This window comes from Salvia miltiorrhiza, chromosome 1 (assembly GCF_028751815.1).
Source record: "Salvia miltiorrhiza cultivar Shanhuang (shh) chromosome 1, IMPLAD_Smil_shh, whole genome shotgun sequence".
NCBI lineage: Eukaryota > Viridiplantae > Streptophyta > Magnoliopsida > Lamiales > Lamiaceae > Salvia > Salvia miltiorrhiza.
The window spans coordinates 61,910,472-61,924,936 of record NC_080387.1 but is presented as its reverse complement, the minus strand read 5'-3'; the positions used below and the strand labels follow the sequence as shown (position 1 = coordinate 61,924,936).

At 35.1% G+C, this 14,465-nt stretch overlaps 2 protein-coding genes across 3 annotated transcripts in view; both read left to right on the top strand.

Annotated features, from left to right (window-relative positions):
* The window catches only part of LOC131001622 (H/ACA ribonucleoprotein complex subunit 4), an 806,367-nt gene that overhangs the window by 352,674 nt on the left and 439,228 nt on the right, over nt 1-14,465 (top strand). The window lies entirely within an intron of this gene.
* On the top strand, nt 1,606-2,310 carry LOC131011176 (uncharacterized). The gene is made up of 2 exons (XM_057938977.1): nt 1,606-1,768; nt 1,892-2,310. Exons 1-2 carry the CDS (start codon nt 1,606-1,608, stop codon nt 2,308-2,310), a joined length of 582 nt encoding a protein of 193 aa, XP_057794960.1.

Below are 14,465 nucleotides of genomic sequence, written 5' to 3'. Positions count from 1 at the left end.
TGAACTAATGATTTCTCAGCTTGACTGCGGGGATGTTTCTATTTCGAAGAAAAAATAAAGTTGTATAATTAGGGCATATACATGTGTAAGCTTTGTTTTTTAACTTTTAAGTAATGAATGTTAATTGATAATTAATTATTATTTTTTATAATAAATTTTACTCCCTCCGTCCATGAAATAAACTCTCAATTGAGATTTGACACAGAGACTAAAAAAGTTGAAAAATGTGTTGTGAGTAGGGCTGAGCATCGGTTCATAACCGAACCGAACCGACCCATTTTTACAAAACCGAAACCGAACCGACCTTATCAGAGGATGGACCGAACCGAACCGCTCAAAGTTCGAAAACCGACCAAAACCGAACCGTCTAAAACCGATCGGTTTCGGTTGGTAACCGAACCGAACCGTTCTTTTTTTTTTTTTTCAAAATCTAACCAAATCTGCAAAATCTCACCAAATCCAGGCGGTGCTGCTGCTGGTGTTGCCGCTGCATCGCGTGGGCTGTGCTGGTGCTGCTGCGTCGCCGAGCGCCGGCCTGCTGCTGCTGCGTCGCTGAGCGGGCTGTGCTGCTGCTGCTGCGTCGCCGAGCGTCGGTCGCTGCTGCTGCGTCGCACGGACTGGGCTGCTGCTGCGTCGCCGAGCGGGCTGTGCTGCTGCGTCAACGAGCGCCGGCCTGCTGCTGCTGCCGTGCGCGAAGAATGGAGGCGACGACTGGGACCTGGGTGCTGGGCTGGGAGGTAGGGAGGGAGGAAAGTTGGGTTTCAAAATGGAGAAGGGAGGCGCAGGCTGCGCATGTTTCAAAATTGGGGGATTTGATACTAGGGTTTAGTAACTAAATGTAATATAAAAATATAGAATAAATAATATATTTAATGTATCGGTTCGGTTCGGTTCATAACCGAACCAAAACCCCAAAACCGAAACCGAACCGATACATGATCGGTTTTTTAGTCTAAAAACCGAACCGAAAACCGAACCAGAAATTCCAAAACCGAACCGAACCAAAAATGGTCGGTTCGGTCGGTTTTTTCGGTTCGGTCGGTTCGTTGCTCAGCCCTAGTTGTGAGTGAGGTAAAAGAGTAGTTGACCAAAAGTGATAAAGATGTTGTGGGTGGGCCCATAAGTAATAAAGGTAGTAAATATAAAATATAAAAGTGATAAAAGTAATATGGTGTGGGCCCATGAATGGTAAATGTAAGTGTATATAATATAAAAGTGATAAAGGTGTTGTGGGGGGTGGGCCCATGAATAGTAAATGATAAGAGCATCCGCAGTGGTGACCCGATAGGGGGGACTCGGGTTGCCCATTGCAGCGAAGGATGACTCGATGGGGTCCCGACAGATCGGGTGTGCCCCGATAGGCGAAAATGTTAGGCGCGTGTTTTACACGCGCTATTTTTTTTTAAAAGAAAATTCGGATTTTGAAAATTGATATAGCAGTTTGTTTCTCTCTCTCTCTTTCTTCCCAACGGCTCTTTAGCCGTTTTTTTTTTTTTTTTTTTTAATTTCTTCTTTCTATAGATACCTTTCTATTCCTTCTTCAAACACACAACAAAAATTCTCTCTTCCACTCTTCATCTATTCCTCCATTCACACACTAAAAAAATGGAGCAATTCGATGATACTTCGTCATTTTCGTCCGACGGGATCATAGAAAAGATCATCGATGAGCTCCAAGAGCAGCAACAGTTGCTTGCTGCGATGTACTCTCAACCGGCGCCGGAACGTGTTATTCATCACCGTCAATACGTCCACCGTGATCGTGAGGGTGCTCATTTACGTTTTATGCAAGACTACTTCAACGATAATCTAACGTACGTGCCTACATTTTTTCAACGTTGTTTTCGGATGCAGAAGGAGCTGTTCTTGCGCATCGTCGAGGCTGTTCAAGGTGAAGATACTTACTTCCAGATGAGCCATGATGCACGAGATCAGGACTTTCTCACACCTTTGCAGAAATGCACGGCGGCTATCTGCGAATTAGCCACTGGCGTCAGTGCGGATACTTTCGACGAGTATCTCAAGGTCGTCGAGACGACGGGGCGTCTATGCCTCAAGAAGTTCTGCACGGCTGTCATCCAGGCTTTCGGAGCCCATTATCTTCGCCGTCCAACGTCGGCGGACATCCAACGCCTTACTCAGATGCACGAGGCGCGACACGGATTTCCCAGGATGCTCGGGAATGTTGATTGTATACATTGGGCATGGAAGAATTGCCCAAAGGCGTGGCACGACGCATATACACGTGGTGATCAAGAGGAGCCCACCTTGATTTTGGAGGTCGTTGCATCCCACGATCTGTGGATTTGACATGCCTTCTTTGGCCTCGCTGGTTCGAACAACAACATCAATGTTCTGAACTAGTCGACTCTCTTCTCCGATGTGTTGGATGGAACGGCGCCGCCGATGATCTTTCAGGCCAACCGGCGCTACTACAAGATGAACTACTACTTGTGCGACGACATATATTCGGAGCGGCGGAGTTTCATCAAGAGTCCACCGATGACGACCAATTCGAAGGAGACGAGGTTCAAGAAGATGCAAGAATCGGCACGAAAGGATGTCGAACGTGCCTTTGGAGTGCTTCAAGCTCGATGGGGAATCATTCGATGCCCGGCGCGAGGTTGGTACGTCAAGAATCTCAAGGACATCATGATGTGTTGCATCATTGTCCACAACATGATTGTGGAGAACGAAGGTGATAGAGTTGCCTATTGGAGAGATGACGACGCAGGACACGGGGCGTCTAACAATGACTCGACGGAGAGTACTCGAGCAACCCCGATTTGCTTCAAGGAATACGTGCAAAGAGATGCAAATCTCTGATATAGGCATATGCAAGCTGTGCTCCAACATGATTTGATGGAGCACGTTTGGGCACGTTTCGGACCTCTAGAGCAGGAATAGTTATTTTAGGATATGTCTTTAAATTTTTTAGATTTATGTAATTTTTTAATGTAATTTTTAGTATTTTAAAATTAATGCAATTTAAAGTTGAAGTAAATTGTGTTATTTAAATTTGTGCAATTAAAATTAAATGAAAAAATACAAAAATCAAAACTAAAAAGATCAAGTCGGCTATCATTGTCTTCCCACTGCAGCCTCCTTGACCCAATGTGGTCCCCTCTCTATCAGGTCACCTATCAGGTCATCCCCACTGCTGATGCTCTAATAAATGTAGGAAATAAGAGAGAGTATAATTGTCCAAAAAACAGAGTAGGAGTTTATTTCATGGACAAATATTTAAGGGCAAGTAGGAGTTTATTTCGTGGACGGAGGGAGTATTAGACTAGTAAATTTAGTTAGGGGTGAGCAAAATATCCGAAATCCGAATATCCAATCCAAACCAAACCGAAATTTAAAATTTGGTTCAAATTTTTGGATTTTCGGATCGGATTGAATTTTAAGTAAATTTCGGATTTTCGGATCAGATCGGATTGACACTTTAAAAATTTAAAAAAATCCGAAATTTCAAATTACATTTATAATATAATTAATATTATAAATATATATATATATATATATATATATATTTAAATTCTAACCCTATACTCTCATTTTGGTTGATTATAATTAATGGCTTGTTAATTAGGACATTAATTTGCTTGTAATTATCTAATAGGTTAGGTTGACATCTATTTCGGATTTATCGGATTTTTTCGGTTTTTGGATATTTTTAACATTTCAAAAAAAAAAATTATATTTCGGATTTTTTTGGTTCGGATCGGATTTTATCCGAAATTTTTCGAATTTTCGGATAATATGGTTCTGATCGGATTGAATTTTGGATTTTCGGATCGGATCGGATCAGGTAAAAATCCAATCCGAAATCCGAATGCTCACCCCTAAATTTAGTGCGACACACGGAAAAATGTTAGGCAGGGGATGCGAATCGATACTGTTTCGGTGCATTCATATAATTAAATTATACTCTATACGTCCTTATAATGAAGACACACTTTCCTTATTGGGCTGTCCTAATAATAAAGACACACTTCTAAATAAGGAAATAATTAGCACTTAAGAATATCTAATTAATTGCACCTTAATTAAGGTATAAATATTTTACAAAAAACCCTAATTTCAAAATACATCTCTCACTCTCTTCACCTCCTTCCTTCTCGGCCAAGTTGCCGCCGGCGAGCCACTAACACCGCCGAGCACCCCTCGCCCCTCCGACCACCGAACGCCCATCACCTCACACACACACTGATGGGGGCAGAGGGCCAAGCCCTAGCCCCGCCAAACACCCCTCTTTCTCTCCGATTTTCTAGGTTTTATGGGCGTGAGTCAATTTTGATTTCAATTTGATTTCAGATTTGTGCAGCTTTTGGTTTCAGATTTTTGTTCTCTCTCATACTCTCTCTCTCTCTCTCTCTCTCTCGGCTCTCTTGGCGCTGCCGCCGCCCTGACCATGGCGCTGCCGCTGCCCTGACCACAAAGCTCCCCTCCCCTAAGGCAAGCAGTATCCGGCCGCCGCAATTTTTGCCATTCTTCCTCTTTCTGCCAATTTTTGTTTTGGAATGTGAATAGTTTTCGTTTGCAATTTTGATGCTAATTTTGAATCAACTTTTTGTGCTAATTTTTTTGGATAATTTGCGATTTCTAATTTTTATTTTATGGGTTCGATTTTCGACGGCATAGCAGAGAGAATCGGCGGCGGTGGTGGTCGGAGAAATGAGAGAGAGAGAGAGTTGAGAGTAAATAAAGCCCCTAATCAACTCTTTAATCAAATATGCTAATGATGTGGCTATAACACTTTATTCCTTAAATTACCTCACCTTAATCTTTGTATTCAAATGAAGTGTATCTTCATTATTGGGACGGAGGGAGTACATTATCATTCAAAGTATTTCTGTGGATTATTGTATAAAATTAAACTTTATCGATCTCATGGTCCATTAATTAAGTTTCTTCAACTACCCCCCACCAAACAACCAAAAAAAAGGTCTTTTTAGATTATTATTTTTTTGTTTGTCTTTATCTTGTTTTAATCGTAATGGAGTGAAAAGTCTTTTTTTTAGAATTAATGGAGTGAAAAGTCTTGGCAGGCCAGAAACACTATGAAATGGACATTTTATGAAATGGACATTTTCGTGTGAAAACAAGATTAATTAGTTTTTATTCATATAAATTTTACAAACGATATAGAAAAGGCCGGCTAACAAGTCAAAAAAAAAAAAAAGGCCGGCTAATTTGCCGAATTTCATGCTTCCAAAACACTAGATTACTAATAAGTAATTCGATGAAACCTATAGTCCAGGAATATAATACTCCCTCCGTCCATAAAAGAACTTCATATCTTTCCTTTTTGGAACGTCCACAAAAGAACTTCTTACCTATTTTTGAATTATACCCCACCACTTATATTCCTCTTACTTTTCACTTTTCACAACTCTCAATATTAATTATAACACATTTTCACCACTCTCAATACACTCAACTACCTTTTTATCCACTCTCAATACACTCAACAATATTTTTTTCTTAAAACTCGTGCCACTTCCTCCTAGTAAGTTCTTTCATGGACGGATGGAGTATTTTATTTATGCATAATTGCGGTGGCCATCATTAGTTCATAAATTTCCAATTAAAATAATGAAAACATCAAAAAAGTGCATTTAACATGTTAAAACAACTTTATGATTTAGAGTGTGTTTAGCTGAGAGCTTATAAGTTTTTAGAAACAATTTATAAGTTGTTTAGGAGCTTATGAGCTCTATCAAAGTGTTTGGCAAAATAAGTTACAAAAAACTTATAAACTTCAAGAGTTTATAATTTCTCCAAACAATAAGTGCATCTACCATAACTTATTTTTTTGTAATTTTATATGTAATAATTATTTTACAAATATTTTTTTAATTATAATTTATTATTTTCATCATATATCATTCAAGTTCATTTTTTTTTCTCTTTCTAAAAAAATATTCTCTCTTTCTTGCAAAAAAAAATCTCTCTTTAACTTATAAGCTCAATTATCCAAATATTTTGACAATTTTATAATTTTTTAAAAAACTACTACTACATTTTATAAGCTTTAAAAATATTTTATAAACTCTTTAAAATAAGCAGCTTCTTTATGATTTCGTGCCGCGGTGAACAAACAAAAAAAAGAGGGCCGTCTCGGCGGAAGGAGAAGGACCTGCAACGGCAGAGACTACTGACCCTCTTCTTGTCTTGTTTTTAGCCGTATGTTACGAGTCCGGGAAGCCTCCTCAATATGAGGGATCCCTCAAAATCCAAATAGAGAAGTCAAAAACCTTCCTCCTGCTAATCCGGCCATTTCCGAACCTGTCTTTCTCTTCCTATTCAATTCAATGGAGGACTTCTCAATTCTTGCGATTCCCAACTCCCTTAGCTTATTCTTATTATATATTATTATAAATTAAAAAAAACGTTAGGGTTCCAAACGGCAAAATAGGCTCAATGATCTCTTTCTTCGATAGACCGGTCCGGCGCTCCGCGTGGTTTTCTTCTCGTATCGACGAATTAGAAGAGATGTCAACCGGCAACCGTATCTGGAAACAACGATTAGTGGATATTGGTACTGTCACTGCACAGCAAGCAAAGGATTGGGGATTCAGTGGTGTAATGTTAAGAGGTTCAGGGGTATGCTGGGATTTGCGAAGAGCAGCACCTTACGATGTTCATGACCAATTGGATCCTGACGTACCAGTAGGTACCAGAGGAGATCGCTATGATCGTTACTGTATTCGTATCGAAGAGATGCGACAAAGTGTTCGGATCATTGTGCAATGTCTTAATCAAATGCAAAAGACTCTTATATTTCCCCCTTGGAATTGGAACTAACAACAATTCGTTGAATTAGCTGCATAGCGGCACTAACCTACTTTCCTAACCGATCCATCGATGAAGTTGACAATCAAATCACTTTAACGAGATAATGTAATTATAAGTTTATCTGGGTGGTTTAAATAATTTAAATTGCAGAGATTTATATATATTAGTACGCACTCCCGTGCGATGCACGGGACATAACATATTTTATAATTAAAAAAATTAAATACATACATATATAAACATCAATCTATTATTAAATCTAATTAAAAAAAGATAAACAGATAAATTTACATAAATAAATAAATAAATAATTCTTACACACACATCACTAAAAATAAAATAAATTTAAATTGTATAATTTTTTTTGGTTTTTTAGATATATAAATCGAATTCTATTTGTTGGAACATGTTAACATGACCGGTACGGATATCTAACTAATTATTCATCTAGACATTTATATTAAAATCAATACAATTTTAAAAAAAACTTTATTCTTTAAACTAAAGAGTTCTAAAAAGAATCAATATAATCAAATTTTATTCTTTAAACTAAAAAGAATCAATGTAATCTTTTTCTCCTTATTTGCCTTAAAGGCTATTATTATTAAAAAGTGTGCAAAAAAATATACAAAGGTTGATATCGAACAACAGTATAGAAAATTAAATAAATCTATATAATATATAAAAGAAGAGTATTCTCCCTCCAAATTTTTCCTCTCTCTTCTCCCATCAATTTTTCACTATTTTTTTCTATTTTTTATATAATTTTAATTATTTTCTATATATCGTCAAATTTGATTTATGAATAAATATTCAATATGCATATTAAGTTTAAGTTCGTAACAAGATCTTTAATATGGTACAAAAATTATAAAAAATGAATTTAAAAAGAATAGGTTATTAAAATTTTAAAATATTTTATTTTCTTTTTGTTTGTTAAAATTTTACAACTTTTTTTATTTATGTTTGTGTATGAAAATATTTATTTATTTATTATTGTGTGGAGTACTCTATAATAATAATGTGTATACTTATTTTCATTCATTACAAGAAATAATATTATCAAATAATTTAAAATTATTAAATGACTATAGTTATCATTACACTTTATACATAGTTAAAAATTACATTTTTAAATTCGAGATTTTATTGAATAACTGGCATTTTTTAAATCATATTTTGTAGTATTTGTTTATATTTTAATTATATTTAATATTTTTTTTATTTAAAATATTATTTAATTTCGATTTCGTCGTGCATCGCACGAGTGGTCGTACTAGTTTAATATAAAAAGGAAAGCAAAGAGAGAGAGAAAAAAAGTTGTATGTTAAATTTAGGAGAAATAAGAGATAAAAAAAGATTACTTTAAGCGCAGATTATGTTATGGGAAAGTAGTGCAACTTTCCAAGATTCTTATTCCTGACTTTTCAGAGGTATTCTTTTCCATATTCCCAGGATTCTTATTTACATATATATTCAATATTATTTGTAGTATTATTTTATTAAATGCAAATTATTATTATTATTATTATTATTATTATTATTATTTAATTGATTAATTCATTCATGAATTATTTTAAGAAATCATAATCCCAATTCATCCACATAATCATTTTCCTGAGAATCACAATTCCAATTCACATTACTTTCCAGACAAACAAACATGACCTAAATTTTTTAGAGGAAAGAGAAAAAAATTCATTAAAATTTTAATTTACCATAACTTATTCGTTCCAAATTCATTTTTGGTGATTTTTATATCAAATTAATATCATCTTTGACAATTAAAAAAAATAAAAAAACACAAGAAATACTAAGAGAAGGGAGAGAAAAATTGGTGAAAAAATATCACCTTTAGAATTGTCATTTTATATATTACTATATAAATATAGATAATTGTTGTCATATTTTTTCTATAAGGAAAAGAAAATAAAATTGACAAAAAATGAAAATAAAGAAATTAAGTAAACACAAATATAAAACTAAAATCAAAAGACAAAAGATAATTAATTAGAGAGATAAAAATAATAAGTTTGATATTTCTAACTTTTATAATATTTTTTATTTTAACTCTATATAAAACATAATGTTTATTAAATTAAAATTATTTTCATGATCTTTAATTTAATATGTATATTCAATCTTTTATTATTATCAAAATATATAAATATTAAAAAAAGAAGTAGAAAAGAAAATAACAAAAAAATAAATAGAAAAAGGGTAATTCTTTTTAGAATGAAAAGCTGTATATTGTGGGGTGTGGGGTGGGGGAGAGAAATAACAAAAGTGCAGTTTATTTCGGTTCCATTGTGTAACTTGTGTTAGCCGAAAAATAGGAATTATGAAGTGAAAAAAAAAAATTGATTTTTTAAAATTTGACGGCAAAAAGTAGCCGTTAAATTGTTCTTTTATATAATATATAGATGAGATTCTATTATCGTTATTTTCTCTTTCTTATTATTTATCTTTCTTTTATCTAAGGTTAAAAATTTAAAATATTCATTACACATTCAAATTGTGCCTTTTTCTCTTATAGCACTTTATATTCAAAATAAAAACCTTCTAGCACTTTAAATTTAGAAAAATTATGAATATGCATGCGGCGCGTTATAATACTGATAAGTCTTGTTTTTTTTTTTTAATAAATTACATAAGTAAATAAAGAAATTTAAAGACCACGCAATTAAAGACTAAAATTCAAGATCTCAGATTTTGGACAATAAACTCTTACCGTTAGGCCAACATACGCACGCACTGATAAGCATTTTTAACAATACATCTATTTGTTCTCAAGGAGATATCTCAACAAAAGAACAATGCATCTATATAATTTTGGTTTTTTTTTTAAAAAAAATCTATATAATTTTGGGCCTTTCCAATCAATCTCTTTCTCTAATTCTCTCTCTTTTTTGTAAGTGATGAGCTCAGTCCATATTGATTTATTGGGCCCATTTTACCCAACCACTTGAAGGCCCATGGATCCATTACCATGAGTTACATGTAACATGATGGCCTCCTTTTTCGCGGGTAAGTGAAAAATAGGATTATTGGCGCCTTAGACCAACTCCAACGATGTTGTGCAGTGATAATTTTGCTCCGGTGTTTGTGTGCATGTGTTGATTAAGTGGTAAATAATTAATGTCTAAGGCTCAAGGTTTTGGGTTCGAGTATCATATGAAGCGACCTTTTAATTTTTTTATTTAATATTGTAAATTTATCAAAAAATAAATAAAATATTGCTCCAGTGCTACTCTTCTAAATCGCATCTCATTTCGCATTTTTCTGTTAAGTATTGAATAGTAATAGTAGATTCACATTTTTGCGTTTCCACTGTTCCAAATCCAGAACCCTTTTTCAATTTCTAAAATATTGCATTCAAATCTCAAATCTTTGTGTATTTGTAGAAAAATAGTGAAGAGAAGAGAAATGCGGATGATAATGAAGAAGCTTGGAGGAGAAATCTATGAAGAAGCAGTTTAGGTTATTAGTTTTATTAGTTGTTTTGGTCATTTATTTTATTTCATTTGAGTTTTATTTTTATCAATAGATTAATACAAATAATAACGATAACTTTCTTTGAATAATAAATTACATGACATACTAGGAAAGTTGACATTAATGATAAAAGAGTATGAGAGTTGCACTTCCTTCACGCCAAAATTGCGCAATCCCATTCCCAGCTACACAATAGAGTGATATATCATCTTATATTTTTGGGTTAATTGCCTATAAATACACGAATTTTGGTATTTAAATTTTGATTTTTGACCAAATCTATTTTTTTGGTAAAAAAATACATAAACTTTTATATTTTTGGAATTTGACCGGAGCCGAAAGTTCGTCGGCTAATAAATTGATTGTCTGAATTCTGATGGGCAATCCGAAGGTACCGTTGGAAAGCTCTTAATATTATCTTTCTAATGATACTTTTATTGTTGAGTTTTGATAGCATGAAAGTCGAGATCACAAAACTCAATATTTTTTATTTTTTTCGACCACTTCTGGTTATTAAAACTCAATAATATAAGTATCATTAGAAAGATAACGTCAATAGCTTTCCAACTATACCTTCAGATTGGCCATCAGAATTCAGACAATCGACTTATTGGCCAACGAACTTTTGGAGTCATGATAAATTCCAAAAAATTAAAATTTATGTATTTTTTGACCAAAAAAATAAATTTGATTAAAAACCAAAATTTGAGTATAGCTTATGTATTTATAAGCAATTAACTCTATATTTTTTATGTGTTCACCAAATTAGACTACACGAAATAAATCAAAGTTGCATGAATCTCAAAGAAGCGGTTCGCGGTGCAAAAAATATTTACTGACAAGAAGCTTATTATTTATTTATAATTATTTTTATGTAAATAAAAATTATACAATAATGTAATATCGATCGATTGGGTACCATAATCATTATTCATTTTTTACCCTTATTTTTTCTTTTATTAATTTTCCAAATGTTATATGTGCAAGGCAGTGGTAGTTTTGGCCCCTGCGCGGGGTGGTCAATCGCATAAAAACCCAATATATAGATCCATATAAATATTATATATATTTATTATAACCCTTAAAAATGTTCAAACGTTTAGTATGGTGTAGGTAAATCTCTTCTCTTATTTTCTCTTGACTAAGGATCGAGTTCTGTTTGTGTTGTTTTTAAATAGGGTTAATTGCCGCTAAATTCAAAAGCTTTTAAAAAATTCGCGATATTCTCACCAACTTCAAAATCGGCGTATAAATACACGAATTGAGAATTCGTTCTTAATGTTCCCAAAATTATTAACTCCGGCGAAATGAGGTGGCAATCACTGAATATGTGTCAAATACGTGGCAATTAGGTATTACATGTCATTTTTTCATTTTTTTAATAATCTTATTTTAATAAAATATAATAATTTATTAATAAATTAATTTACAAAAAAAAATAAAAAAATCCTACCCCCTCTCCAACCCTCGACCACCTAATCCCCCTCTCCCCTCTCTCATCACCGCACCACCACCGCGCCGCCGTCGGTCGTCTGCCCACCTCCCTTCTAATGGCTTCGTAACTTCTCCTCAGCCTGGAGGGAAACGCCACCGCGCCGTCGTCGTTCGTGGATGCGACGTCGTTTTCGTGGGATGGAAGGGCTCGGTGGCGGCGGGAGAAGAAGGAGACCAGGAGGGTGAGGTGACGCTTGGAGGTGGTCGGGGAGGTCGGAATCTCTGTGGGAATTCGATTGTGATGAGCTTGATTTTGAAGCCGGAAAAGGCAGGGGTGGAGATGATGGTGGTTAGGGTGCGATTTCGAAATCTGCAATTTGGGGCCTAGGGCACGAGCGGCGGTGAGCGGCCCGGTTTTATGAGGAGCAACGGCGGCGAGGAGGCCGCGAGGAGGGAGGCCACGCCGCGTAGAGGGGAGGGGCGAGTCGCTCCCCCCTTCTTCTTGTTGCTCGAATCCTTGATTTTCCATTGTTGTTGCTCGAATCGTGAGCAACGGCGGCGGGGGTGTTCTGGTCTAGCTGGGAAGCTTAGATCGAGAGAGGGGAGAGAGTAGAAAGGAGAGGGAGACCAGAGACGAGGGAGGCTGCGATTTGGGGCCTAGATTCAGGGAGGGAGGCCGCGATTCAGGGCAGGGAGGGGCTTCGCCATCCGAGCTTGAAGCTCTCGCCGGCGACCTGGAAATCACAACCCCAATTTTGCTTTTTTTTTTTTTTTATTGTGGTTTGAAATCAAAACGACGTCGTATTGTTTTAAAAAAAACGACGCCGTTTTCTTGCACCGCCGACTATGCCACGCTGTATTTACGGTAATCCACGTCACCTTCAATTTGGGATTTTTTACTTAATTTGGGAACATTAAGAACGAATTCTCAATTCGTGTATTTATACGCCGATTTTGAAGTTGGTGAGAATATCGCGAATTTTTTAAAAGCTTTTGAATTTAGCGGCAATTAACCCTTTTAAATATATGACTGCAATTTTTTTGCAAATTTCTTGTCTTGATTTAGGGCATGCGATTTTTTTCCCAACATTTATTTTGTAAAATTTTGTAGGAGTTAACTTAAGTAGGAGTTAAGATATTTTCTTTAAAATTTATATATCTTAAATCACACCAAATCAGACGCTAAGCTTTTACTTTGTAAAAAAATTTATCTTTCATTTTCTGTTTTTAAAGTTTTTTCAACAATCTTTCAAGTGTAGAGCAAGATATTTTCTTTAAAATTTTCAATTATATTTTATACTGCCAGTTTTTTGTTTTCATTTATTATTGAATGTGATATTTTGGAAAAAATTGACGATGAAAGTATTGTTAATTATTTTGTTTCAAAACTAGCAAGCAGAGCAACACATGCATTTCAAGTGAATTACTTAATTGTTTATATATTTGTTAAGTAATTTGACAAAAAAAATTACTCTCTACGTCCACAATATCGTTTTCATTTTTTCCATTTTAGTCCGTCCACAGTATGGTGCACAAACTTTCACTCATAATAATAGTGAGACCCAAACTTCACTCACAACAATATCACTACTATCCACCACTTTCTTAAAACTCGTGTCGTCCAAACAGTGGAAACGATGTCGTGGACGAATGAAGTACTATTATTCAATAAAATATTTTTAGTTTATAATTTTTTTCTCAATTATAGATAGAGGGCCCAAATTTAAAATTTGGCACAAGGCCTACATTCTCTTACTCTTAGCCCCGTGCACTAGGGAGGCATGAGTCCCTTGTAATTAACAAAGTGAAGAAAAGACAGTCACATGACAGGGGTTAGCGACGGTGACATCGCCAGATAAGAGATGAAGGTGGTGTTAATTGGTGTGTGTATATTTACATGATCATGTTGTATAGAGTGTCTTTTGCCTCTAATATTTGTTCATGTAGTCAAAATATTTTGTGAGGATGTTACATGAGGTTGAGTGAGATTAAATTAAAAGTTTATTAATGATATAATTGCAGTTTGATTGTTCCATCCTCTAGAGGGGTTGGAACGGGGGGCCGTCCTAATTTGGGTCACAACTTGATGGGAATGTGACTAGGTTAGTGTTGTATCATTTGTTTAGTTGAAATATTCGTGTAACCTAGTTTTTCCCTTATCCTTCTCCATAAAAAATAGCTTTATCTTTTACCCCACTACAATATCAACTACCAAACAATTTATTTTCAGTTGACGATATAAGTTATTGACAGCATTTATAATGTTTTTACGACTCTAAATTAATATCCGATTATCAATCATGCATTCATTTTACCAACACATATATTCAATGAGATTTACCAACAAAAGTTATTTTAAAAAAAGGGGCAAAATGAAAAATTACATATTTTGAGATCAGAAAAAATAACAAATTATACCCACAACCATAATAATAGTGTTTGTTTGCTTTTGAGGTATAACACTACAAAAAAAAATGCCTATTACCGGCGGCATTTCCCGTCGGTAATAGAGACACGGCAGCCGGTAAAGACCTTACCAGCGGCATTACCGACGGCGACTTGCCGCCGATAATGTCCTCGTCGGTAATTCAATTACCGGCGGCGACCATATGCCGCCGGCCGCAACGTCGGTACTATCGCCGTTAAAAGGTAGAAATTTACCGGAGAATTACCGGCGAGATAGGCCGCCGCTAATTAGCGACGGCGCCAACGCCGTCGGTAATGTTGACTGGACG

Excerpts from the sequence above, each read along its gene's own strand:
- LOC131011176 (XM_057938977.1), top strand. The coding sequence starts at position 1,606 with ATGGAGCAATTCGATGATACTTCGTCATTTTCGTCCGACGGGATCATA. Across the intron at positions 1,769-1,891 it reads CGTCCACCGTGATCGTGAGG|GTGAAGATACTTACTTCCAG; the intron begins GTGCTCATTTAC and ends AGGCTGTTCAAG.